The 12,899-nt window shown below is 43.5% G+C and overlaps 1 protein-coding gene across 2 annotated transcripts in view; it reads right to left on the bottom strand.

Annotated features, from left to right (window-relative positions):
• PRR5 (proline rich 5) overlaps nt 1-10,668 on the bottom strand; it is a 35,080-nt gene extending 24,412 nt beyond the window's left edge. The window contains exons 1-2 of one of the 2 annotated variants that reach the window (XM_056862494.1): nt 10,598-10,668; nt 4,690-4,803 (exon numbers count right to left, since the gene is read on the bottom strand). In XM_056862494.1, the coding sequence (XP_056718472.1) occupies nt 4,690-4,793 (104 nt within the window). In that variant the 5' untranslated portion in view covers nt 4,794-4,803; nt 10,598-10,668. Of the gene's footprint in view, nt 1-4,689; nt 4,945-10,597 lie in introns of both variants that reach the window. The other variant, XM_056862492.1, reaches the window with a different exon arrangement.
• Between the last annotated feature and the right edge of the window lie 2,231 nt (nt 10,669-12,899).

Genomic DNA, 12,899 nt, shown 5'->3' with positions numbered 1-12,899 from the left:
ACCGTGACATTTATGTCATATCCAGCCCTCGTAACAATTGAGTTTGACACCCCTGGTCTACACAAACTATCAGGAAAATGCTTGGTTACCTACATTGCTACTCCATTTTCCCATTTCAGCACACATCAGTATTAACATCAACGTTGCTCGTATTTCCATTTTGCCACCTCTCACCACCCCTCCAATTCTATAGATTAACTCTGTCCATATCTGCTATCTTCTAAATGGCACAGACTAAGAAAAGGAAAAAAAAATATTATCTGTGTTGTGTTGTTATCCAGTGAGAGACACCCATGCCCTTTGGCCACAGTGATCAGGCTAGAGATCAGAAACCCTGGAATTGAAACTATTTTATGGGCTGAATTCAGTCCCATTCCTGTCACAGCAAAACAATAATCACTTTAGCACCATGCAAATATGAATCACTTTAGCACTATGCAAATATAGTGAGCTTTAATGAAGCTGGGAGATGTGTAATTAAACTGGTGGATATAGGTAGGTTGAGAGCCAGCGGCGGTGTAGTGATTATAAAGTGTCAGACTAGGACCTGGGAAACCCGGGTTCAAATCCCCACTCTGCCATGGAAACTTGCTGGATGACCCTGGGCCAGTCACACATTCTCAGCCTGGACCTTGGCAAGTATTTGGATTGAGACCTCCAAGGAATACCGGGGTCCTGACACGGAGGCAGGCGATGGCAAACTACCTCTGCACATCTCTTGCCTTGAAAACCCTACGGGGTCGCCGCAAGTCAGCGGTGAATTGATGGCAAAAAAAAAAAATGTAGTCCAGTTACTTTTCTTGCGCAGGCCGATAAAACAGGCATTTTAAGTTTGGGGGCTTCATGAGAAAGCTGAGGATGTTATGGAGTTATAAAGTCAAAATTTACATAGCAGAAACTGGGCAGTAGCTTTTCTTTGATCTGACAGGTTCTTTTTAGTTTTGGATGCAAGGGGAAATCCCTGCAGAGAAAAAGCATGCTAGGAATGTGCAACTGCCAGGAGCCTACCTCTCCCCACCCATCTCAGGAGGGGCTGAGAACAGCACAGCATCAGTTAACAGAATTGCCAGAGTACAATCCAGGATCATTAACCATCAAGTATTTCACCTATTTCATCAAGTATTCACCTACCGTGGACTGCCAAAAAAAAACAAATCAGTGGGTTACAGATCAAATCAAGCCTGAACTGACCCTAGAAGCTAAAATGACTAAACTGAGGCTATCGTAGTTTGGTCACATCACGAGACGACAAGAGTCACTGGAAAAGACAGTCATGCTAGGAAAAGTTGAGGGCAGCAGGAAAAGAGGAAGACCCAACAAGAGATGGATTAACTCTACAAAGGAAACCACAGCCCTCAATTTGCAAGACCTGAGCAAGGCTGTCAAAGATAGGACATTTTGAAGGACGTTGATTCATAGGGTCGCCATGAGTTGGAAGCGACTTGACGGCACTTAACACACACACACACACACACACATTACACCTATTCATTCAGTATTTGCCTTCGGTTCAGTATCAGGCATTTTCTTGAATAAACCAGGTATTTTGAGCCTGGGACATATCATTTTTTAAAAAATATCAATCCCTGACCATGATCTTCCAAGTCCTATCTACTAACCTAATAAATCTTCAAGGTTTTCTCTCGTGGCCCTCCAAAGGCCCACCAGCCACCATCCCCTAACTAGTGGAACACACGATGTTGCCTTATGCAGAGTAAGGCCTTTGACCTATCAAGGCCAGTATGGTCTACTCTGATTAGTAGCAGCTCTCCAGGATCTCACATGAAGCTGCCTTATACTGAATCAGACCCTTGGTCCATCAAAGTCAGTATTGTCGAAGGCTTTCACGGTCAGAGTTCATTGGTTCTTGTAGGTTATCCGGGCTGTGTAACCGTGGTCTTCCAAGACCACGGTTACACAGCCCGGATAACCTACAAGAACCAAAGTCAGTATTGTCTACTCAGACTGGCAGTGGCTCTCCAGGGTCTTAAGCAGAGGTTTTTCACACCACCTATTTGCCTAGTCCCTTTAACTGGAGATGTCGGGGATTGAACCTGGGACCTTCTGCATGCCAAGCAGATGCTCTACCACTGAGCCACGGCCCCTCCCCAATATGAGACGGTATGTCTCAGGCAGAGGCATATTGCGTCACCTACTATCCGTAGCTTTTTACCAGAGATGTCAGGGAATGAACCTGGGATCTTTGCCATGTAAAGCATGTGCTCTACCACTGAGTCACATCCCCATCTGGATGGAAGGAGCAAACATCCTCTGACAGGAGTTTTAAGCTATCAGCCCACACCCCCAAACACAGAAATTTCCTTTAAGACAACCCCCAAAATGGGGGATGACACAGTCACAGCTTCTCTTGCATGGTTCCCTCTGGTCTTTTCATCTGCTGTTCTTTCCCCTGCCTAGTACATTGAACAGGGGTCAATTTGCATTGAACAACATAAGGAAGAATCCAGGATGTATGACGGAGTGGAAAACGGTGGGAGAAGCCACGGCGGCTTCATCTCCTGCTTCTGACAGCACAGCACATCTCTGGACTGCAACCTCTTATCGGTGAAAAATGCACCCTGGGAAAGCACCCTCACTCCTGTCCCCTTGTCTCGGGCAGGCAAAGGATATGGGTCATTTCCTGCAGACCTCCAAACATTCCAGCAAAATGGGAAACCCCTACATGCTTCCTCCATGGGAAGAAAGCCAGCAAGGATTCCCATCTTGCTGGAATGTTTGGCACCAAAACCTATGTTCAGGGTTCATTTGTGGGTGAGCCTGATTTCCCTTGCCTCATAGGTCAAATCAAGCTATGAGAAACACCCTTTGGGTAAAGCAGGAATGCTCTCCTTTAATACTTCAACAGTGGTAGCTGCCCCAAACTAGAACTGAACCTGTTTCTGTGCCACTGATTCAACCTCATCCAAACAAATTTATATGTCAGGCTACACAGAGGAAAAACTAGTTTGTAATTAAAAAGAGGTAGCAATCTTCCGCCAAACAAGCTTGCTGCACCAGTGCAGGCAAAGGGAAGTCGGTGGCATGTCCATCTGGATTGACATCTCTTTGCTACATATTCATTTAAAATATAAGGCCTGTGATCTAAAGCCAGGCACTTCTCGTTTTGTTTACTGAAAGTCTTGCAGAATACTGGAAACCTCTGTCAAGCATACAAGGACTGCTGTCATAAGAACATAAGAAAGGCAATGCTGGATCAGACCAAGGTCCATCAAGTCCAGCAGTCTATTCATACAGTGGCCAACCAGGTGCCCCTAGGAAGCCCACAAACAAGACAACTGCAGCAGCACCATCCTGCCTGTATTCCACAGCACCTAATTTAATAGGCATGATCCTCTGATCCTGGAGAGAATAGGTATGCATCATGACTAGTATCCATTTTGACTAATAGCCCTGAATACCTCTCTCCTCCATGAACATGTCCACTCCCCGCTTAAAGCCTTCCAGGTTGGCAGCCAACACCACATCCTGGGGCAGGGAGTTCCACAATTTAACTATGCGTTGTGTGAAGAAATACTTCCTTTTATCTGTTTTGAATCTGCCAATTACAAATGAAGTTCACTGTGTACTGCAGATACAGCTTGTTAAAAAACATTATTCTCTTGCTTCCAGAAACTCCACTGGCCACGCAACAGATGATGAAATTACCACGCAACAGATGAAGAACTTGGGCATTTCCAGTCGACGTAACACATCAACTAATAAACCCAGATGCTTCTCAAGTATGGTTTAAAGAGTTGGTCAACATGGGACGTGCAAGTTCTTGCTCAAGAGTATTTGCTAACCATTGTTTGTGTCTGTTTCCTGCAAGCTCACAAATTTCATATGTAACCTCAATGCTGTTTTATGTAATCTATACCAGGATTTTAACAGGCGACGGAATAATGGAAAGCTGAATATCTTTCTCTGCAATGAAACCTACATATAAAGTGGACCAAACTTTCTCTATCCTATTTGAAGTCTCTGCCTGTCTTTCATAAGGAGGAAATCCTATGCTGTGAATTCTATGCTAGACCCTGGTCTGGAACATAAGAGAAACTGCAGCATTTGTCTTTTGTGATTGCCTAGGTAGAGAAAACTTTGCTTGTGCACAAGTCTGATGTAGGTTCACGCTATTTCTTCTGATGTTGCTTCTGTACTTAACAGCATTCTGACATGCAGAATTATAGCAGGTTAAGCTTTTTGGCGATGGAATTAAAATGGGTAGCCTCACCTTTTAAATTCCTGCTGCTGTCCCAAAGGATGCCATACCTTTCGAAGTTGCACAGGAGAAAATAACAGATCAGATGTGGTTTCCCCCACTACAACAACACTGTGCTGGGAAAAGCCACACCTGCTGAAAATCTGCCTTCTGTGCAAAGTTTAAAGGCATACAAGCCCTCTGTACATGTAGCAGAATGAAACGTGCTGAGGCGGTAGGATATGGCCGACAGAAACGCAGGATCACACTTGTTAAAATTCCTTGCAAGAAGAAAACTGGCACAGCATGCATTTTCCATACAAGAATCAGACAAAAAACAAAAAACAAAACACAAATCCAAAGCATTTTATCGCTTTGTTAAATGACAACGACAAACCTTAGGAGGACAGGAACATTCTGAAATTAGCACCTGTTACGAGAGAATTCCAGGCAAGGAGGAAGAGACTGGGGAGGGCCATGCAAGATCCTACCTGTTCCAGGTGGCGTTGGAGCAGGCCCGTCGCTGCTGGGTTCCCCGCTCATCCGAGGCTGCCTGCTCTCTCTTGCCCAGATCACTGAGGCTGGGCGAACTCATGAACTTCAACCTGCGAAGAGTCCTCATGGTCAAATGTGTTGTTTGTGTGTGGCAGCTAGAGAAACACCATCCTTTTTACAACACACACACACGCAGCTGGAGCCAGCAGCACCAATGCGAGCAGTTCTCCGTTTGCTGTTCAAAAATGAAACTTAAGGGGGGGGAAAAAGAAAAGAGAACCAGTCTCTACAGAGCACACCTCCGCCAGCAAGAAAACAAACCTTCAATCAGATCAACTCTGACGTTATAAATTGTGGTTAATAATTTCTCCAGGTTTTTTTCCCCCCTGAAAGCTGAATTTCTCACTGCTGCTTGTTACACGCCGGGGGCAGGGGCAGTGCTGTTCAGCCAGAAAGTTGCCTAAAAGTTTCTCTCTGTGTCCCCCCCCCTCCCCAAATGAAGATCCTTGTTTGATATTCCTGCTCCACCTGTCCTTTCAAAGGCTTCTTCCCATAATGAACGCTCAGAGGCTTTTTCTCCCCACCCTTCTTGTAACTGGAGATGAAGCCAACGCTGGGGAAAATCTGCCCACTAAATGTGATGTATGGAGTTTTCAAAGGAAGGTTTCGTAATGACTGAGGCCCTGCCCCATGACAGCCCTTTCCCTTTCCCTCTCTCAGCCACATAAATCTGCCGCTTGCCCAAGAAACCATTTAACCTCAAAGCATAAGGTAGGCCGGAAGAATGAAATCGAAGTGTTCAAAGTAATGGCAACCACTGGTTGCTTTTCAAAAAGGAATTCCATGAAATACCACAGTAGTTATGGTCACAGAATGGGAGCTCAACTGTAAATGTTTAGTATTACATTATATAGGTATTGTAAGATATCTTAATATAACAGTAATATTTGAATAGATTTAGTACAATATGAAATTTATAAAATATTTAGTATAGGTTTATCTTGTAATGTATTCTAGTATAAGGCTCGTCACATGTATGCGGAATTATAGCATAATAAGAACTACAACTTATTTTTTGTGTAATGTTTGGGTATATATTTCATTTTTTCCCTCCTTCTCTTGCAATGTCTGCTTATATTTTATTTTCCATATGAAGAAATGATTTTTTACAATAACAGAATTTAGATGGTTATGGACCTGCTTCAAATAATGGCGGATATGTCTTGTCATAGCTACGTATGCATGCTGTGTGTTTTCTTATAATGTTGAGTTGAAAAACAACAACTAAAAAAAAGGCATTTCATAGAATCATAGAGTTGGAAGGGACCACCAGGGTCATCTAGTCCAACCCCCTGCACAATGCAGGAAGTTCACAACTACCTCTTCCCCACACCCACAGTGACCCCTACTCCATGCCCACAAGATGGCCAAGATGCCCTCCTTCTCATCATCTGCTTAAAGTTATAGAATCAGCATTGCTGACAGATGGCCATCTAGCCTCTTCTTAAAAACCTACAGAGAAGGAGAGCCCACCATCTCCCGAGGAAGCCTCGGGAGATGATGTACTGTAGCATTGTGTCCGGTGGGAAGGGGGGTCCTCCAACCCCATTGCCTCCAGGAAAAGGTTTACAAGAAGGGGCTCGATACATCCAAAAGCAAGCCAGAGATGGCTCACGTTCAAAGGAAGAACGTACCACTCCCTATGACCGCAGCAAAGCAATTTGCTATTAAAATATTCAAACAAGAGTCTGACTTGTTATTCTTAAGATATACCATGTATTTTCCATGCTTCCACCTACTAACCATGTAAAACTGGATTTAAGTACTGGGTGTGGAATTGTGGCATCCTGAGAATTTCCATTCTCATGTTTTGTTTTTAAAAAACCCTGCAAATTCCCTAGCAACTGTACGTTCTCTAGCCCTCCCAACACCAAATGGGCAGATATCTGGCAACAGCTCAAACCCAGTGCAAGTATTACCGAAGCGGGACTACCTACACCAATATTTTTTTATTTAAAACACCAGTCCTCTCCAAAATTTGAGGATGCTCTCGACAGAATTTGAAAAGGTGATCGTAAAACAATATAATAATGAACAGAATCAGCAATAGAAACACTACAACTTCACAGTGCCCCATCTGCGAGCATAAGGTGTTTTTTTTTGGGGGGGGAGGGGTGTCTCTACGCTCAGATTCCATCTCCCAACTTTTTCTTTCCGAACAGGCACATGGGCCACAACTCAGAGAGTGATCCTGGCACGGGGAGATGGGGATCTCTCTCTAACAATCCTATGGGGAACAAAACATGCACATATTTTCATGGTGTTTCTGGTATGCGGAGACTCTTTAAAAAAAATCCTTCGGTCGAGCTTCCCCACCTGGCTGCCTAGAGGCAATTCTTACTTGTCACAGTTGACCAAGCAAGTGGAGATTTAAAATCACGGCAGCCATAAAAAATGGCCCTTTAAAAAAAGGGGGGGCACTTGCAAAAAAATCTTGGTACCCGCTGGCCCTGCCGTTGAGGCAGCCATCGACAGCAGCATGAGGGACATGACCAGCCGAAAAATTTAATACGACTGAAAGACTGGCTCGAAAGTACAGACACACACATAAATAGTGGCCAACCTCAAAGAAAGGTTGTAAGGAGAGGCAGTTTCCTGACTATCCCTGAGCATGCTGATAAGAAACATCAGATTTTACTGCTAATAGCTGGAATTCCTGTTGTACTCCCTTGCAATATGCTGCCTGTTTCCCAGACAGGAAAGTCTCATGAACAAGTTACATAAGGCACAGAGAAGGACAATCAAGCAGAACAGGTCACTATAGCGAGGTGACAGATCATACAATTTTTTTGGTATGTTATTTATAGTCTGTCTTTCTCACTGAGACTCAAGGCAGATTACACTGTGTAAGACAGTATGATCAACAGGGAAGGACATCCAATAAACAATGCAATAGGGTTTGGACTGGAGAAACTTGAAACGGAGCTGAAGCAAAGCGTAAGCATTTAAACATGACATGTTAAATGCTAAATCCAGACCCCAAAGAGAAAACAGCAGACTCCTACTTGAACAACAGAAGGGCAGAATTCTGGCAGCTTAAATACCAGATTTACTCATATAACCATCCTTTACAAGGGGCATGTCAAGCATTTCACACACATTCTCAGTAATCTTTACAACAGCCCTATAAAATTAGTTAGTGCCCATCAGCAAGTTGTTAGAATAAAGGGGGGGTGGAATTCTACTAGGTGACAAACATGTTGGCCATCGAGGAACTGCTTGACCACTATGTGAGACAGGATACTGGATGAGATGGACCACCAGTCTGATCCAGCAGAGCTCTTAATATGTTCTTAAGATGGGGAGTGACATCTCCTTGAACAGCATTCTTAGGAATGCTGTCCACAGTCAGTACCAGGCAACTGAAGGTGCTGGTGACCATAAGGCTGGGTAGGAAATCCTTCCCAGTGATACCATCAAAGTGGGATTGAAAGTGAGGGTGTTTTGACAAGCCACAACAGCTGGCTGATGGATCAACTGTGGTTGGGCACGTTCAGCCCTGTAGCTTCTGAGTCTTCTAACTGACCCCAATAGAGAGTGACAACCAGATAAGGGTTAGTAAGGGAGAGAAAGCTTGTGCTTGGTATCCTCTAGTATTGGTCTGGGTTCAACAATAGTTAGTTCAGGTTCAAGCAAGTTGTGTGGAGTGTCCTGCATGAGGTCTAACATAGGTACCAATGCTGAGATAGCAGAAGACGTCATTGGAGCAGACGATGATTGCTTCTACTACTTTTTCTCCAGTTGTGGAGAGATTCCCTTCCCCTTCTGGGATACAGATGGCAAGAAAGCTGTTGTAGACTTGGGCCCAACACAGAAGTGGGAAGAATTGACATTGAGATGGTAGTTGGTATCAGTGTCAGGCCTGTGGAGAATTCTGATATTGAAGGTGGAGTGGACATCAAGAAGGCACTAGGTTCCAACACAGCTTTTGAAAGCGCTTGCTCCCAAAAAAAGAAGACTAAGGCAAGACAGCCTGTGATGCCTGGCCTGCCAAGAGGATGATAAGACTGTCAAGAAGCGAAGCAATACTGAGTAACAAGGAATGAAAGTCCTCCAAAATATCCTATCTTTGACAGCCTTGCTCAGATCTTGCAAACTGAGGGCTGTGGCTTCCTTTATTGAGTCAGTCCATCTCTTGTTGGGTCTTCCTCTTTTCCTGCTGCCCTCAACTTTTCCTAGCATGACTGTCTTTTCCAGTGACTCTTGTCGTCTCATGATGTGACCAAAATACGATAGCCTCAGTTTAGACTAAGATGTATCCACCTTGTTTAGGAGTCAATAGTCACATCAGCAGGAGCCTGGCTTTTGCTGGGGAGGGCGGGGTACAAGTTTAATAAAATAAAAATATAAATAAACAAGAACTGACAGTTCCAATGGTGATGGGGTTGGAAGAATCCTTGAAAGGTAGCTAACGGGCAGCAGCAGTAGTTGAAGGTGATACTGATGGAGGATTTTTCATGGGCAAAAGCAGTAACACTTCAGCTAACCCTGGTTAGTACTATGCAGAAGAAGGCAGGGGTAAACCACTTCTGATCATCTCATACTTCGAAAACCCTATGAGGAGACAACTCTACATGAAAGAAGATAAAGAGCTGGAAGACGGGACCCCTAGGTCGGAAGGCACTCAGTCTACAGGCTACTGGAGAACAGCAGAGGATAAGTATAAATTGTGCTGTTCTTACTGGCGCAACCAGATTAAAGATGAAAGGACATTCAGTTGCTGATACAAACAGATGTAAAAGGAATGTGCAAAGCTTTCTGACACATAAAATAGGAACATGGAATGTGAGAAGTACGAATCAAAGCAAGCTTGAAATCATAAAACAAGAAATGGACACCTTAAAAACTGGAATCCTGGGTATGAATGAAAAGTGGACTGGATTGGGACACTTTTAATCAGAAAATTACAAAGGCTTTTACTCTGGAAATGGCTAACTCAGAAGAAAGTGTTTCTAATAGTAAGGCGAGACACAGCACAAGCAATCAGGAGCTCTGATCAAATAATATCTATCAGACTTCATGGAAAGCCTATTAACATAACCACCATTCAAGTTTATGCCCCAACTACAGATGCTGAAGAGGAAGAAATTGAAAGCTTTTATGCAAATATCCAAGAAGAAATTCATCATACACCTAAAAAAGTTGTGCTTATAATCATAGGTGGCTGGAACATGAACAGGAAACAAGCAGAATCAAATTTGTTGGAAAATTTGGACTAGGATTATGAAATGAAGCAGCAGAGAGATTAATGGGTCCTTTTAATGTAATCTGTTTTAACCGATTTCGTAATTCTGTTTATTGTATACTGATGTAAATGCCTAATAAAGGTAATGATGAGGAGGAGGAGATTCATGGCATTTTGTGAATCCAACAGTTTGTTCATTGGAAACACATGCTTCAGGCAACCAAACACATGATTGTAGAGGTGGACATCACCAGATAGTCCTGGATCCACACCAGACTCCAGCAAAAAAATATTTGTACAGAGAATTTTATTGTTTGCGCGTTTCAAGACACTATAGCTTTAAAATGTTCTTGGGTAGACATTCAAATTTTGGAACATGCAAATTTTGGGATTCTTTCCAGCAACTGCCATTTTTCAAGTTGGCGGAAACTGTTATTTTGATATTTAAAATTCATGCAGGATGCCCATTTTGGTGCCAAAGTATTTGTTTTTAAGGTCGATAAAGCCGAACACATTATTATATTTGTCGTGGAGACAGCCATTTTTCCTGTAGCCACCATTTTGCAAGATCGCAGATCTTTTTTCACATTCTTGTAGGATGCTCTGGCCGGCATGTTAGAACCAAACAACAGCTGTCAAAACATTGGGAAGTTGCTTACCTGCTCAATGGCTCAAAGAACAGGTCTGAGTAGAAACGTCTGGAACAAGCAGGTATTTTCTTACATCCCAATATAACCAGAGAATCCTGAGGATCTGGAGAAGCTTAACGAATGTATGAAGAGGCAATTCTGCAAGAGAAGGTATAACAAGATGATTTGGGTAAAGTTAACTTATGAATGCTTTCAGCAAAGGTCCGAAAACTTACACCCACCCTTAAAGTAACTCTGATGTTATTAACAAGAATGCTTCACACAGGCGGTAAAGTTTTGAGTGTTCAACCCACTTTCATAACTTTATTGCACAAATCCTTACAAGGCTTGTAAAGTAGGCTGGTGTTGTTATCCATACATTGCCGAAATGGGGGCAGGGCTGACAGAATAGTGTCTTGCCGAAGACAGCAGGAGAGAACAAATGTGGTTCAAAGCATGTCTGGCAAGAAGGGTTGCAAGCTCTCATTGGTTTGAGGGTCTGACCTATCAATTAAAGGCAATTTTAACTGGTGGGACTGCAGTTAAGAGAGCGATTGTTTATTTTTTGAGACTATTCTGCAGCAGGGCATGACAATGTTAAAGGCAGAGCTGAGCTCCATGGGGTGAACGCATGCGGTATAAATATGTAGGTTCCATCTCTTGCCTTCTAAGCACTCCAGTGATTCAGAAGGTTCATCAAAGTACTCTAACACTACAGCTCTACCAGTTTGGTATTGTGGTTAAAGTACTGGAGTAAGGCTTGGGAAACCAAGGTTCAAGTCCCTGCTCATGTTCTGTTAGCTTGCAATTTAAAGAAAACATTATGAAAATGATGAATCATCTCTTGGAGACTGGCCAGATGGGAAAGGCTGTTTTTTTTAAGCCTGTCAGTACAAATTTTTGCTCAAGTAGTGGTTTTGGACACAGGCACCAAGATTTTGGAAAATGGTCTCAAGTCTTTATGTTATGGTATAATAATCTCTGCCCTGACCTGGATGGCCCAGGCTAGCCTGATCTCGTCAGATCTCAGAAGCTAAGCAGGGTCCGCCCTGGTTAGTATTTGGATGGGAGACCACCAAGGAAGTCCAGGGTTGCTGTGTAGAGGAAGGCACTGGCAAACCACCTCTGTTAGTCTCTTGCCATGAAAACCCCAAAAGGGGTCGCCATAAGTCGGCTGCGACTTGAAGGCACTTTACACACACACACATAATAATCTCTAGAACTATCATGGCTCAGCATTCTGTAGCAACTACAGCTTCCAGACAGTCTTCCAGGGCAGACCCATGTAGCGCACATTGCAGTAATTTAATCTTTGACTAGAAGAGGAACCTCCCCCATTTCCCATGTTCTAGCAGTATGAGATCGGAGAGTACCAAGAACATACCATACATGCTTCAATCCATCAATCATTCCTTTATTGGCATAAAAAGGCACAATACAAAAGGAATGGAAATTTTAAAAGGTGCCCTTTAAAAAATAGTTAGTAGACAGTTACATCAAATAACACTGTTTGTTGATAATACCATCTAATTAACTGTCTGGCGGGCTTTCAAAACAAACTTTAAAAACTGCGCCACCATCTCCAATATTTGAGGCAAATGGTTATTCAATAAATAAGCGACATTAAAAGAATCTCTAGGAGCCCCGTGGCGCAGAGTGTTAAGCTGCAGTACTGCAGTCAAAAGCTCTGCTCACGACCTGAGTTCGATCCCGACGGAAGTCGGTTTCAGGTAGCCGGCTCAAGGTCGACTCAGCCTTCCATCCTTCCGAGGTCGGTAAAATGAGTACCCAGCTTGCTGGGGGTAAAGGGAAGATGACTGGGGAAGGCACTGGCAAACCACCCCGCAAACAAAGTCTGCCTAGAAAACGTCGGGATGTGACGTCTCCCCATGGGTCAGGAATGACCCGGTGCTTGCACAGGGGACCTTTACCTTTTTTAAAAAAAGAATCTGGGACATTCTGTCAATCAACAGGGGGCTTAATAGTTCATTGCGAGATTCTGCATAGAGACTACAATAAAACAATACAATTGTTGCCACAGGGGCAAAGCCTGGCAGACAGAGGGTTTTTTCGAAATCTGGCTTCAAGTAGAGCAGATAGCAAAACATTAAATCTAGCCAGACTCTACGTTGAGAGGGATCACACAGGTGAGATAAGTATTGGGAGGGTTGGTAAGCACCGAAAGGTACCCCCCATACATGCTTATTTCCTGACATCCTGTGGTCCCCAACTCCTACCATAGGTCCCCTCTCTAGTGCCAGCCGTATAACAGGGTAAGGTAGGGTGGTAAATTCTGTAGCACCATTAAACAGTAGCAAATTGTTATTTAGTT

The sequence above is a fragment of the Euleptes europaea genome, chromosome 17 (assembly GCF_029931775.1).
Source record: "Euleptes europaea isolate rEulEur1 chromosome 17, rEulEur1.hap1, whole genome shotgun sequence".
Lineage (NCBI taxonomy): Eukaryota > Metazoa > Chordata > Lepidosauria > Squamata > Sphaerodactylidae > Euleptes > Euleptes europaea.
This window is presented reverse-complemented; position numbering and strand designations above follow the sequence as displayed.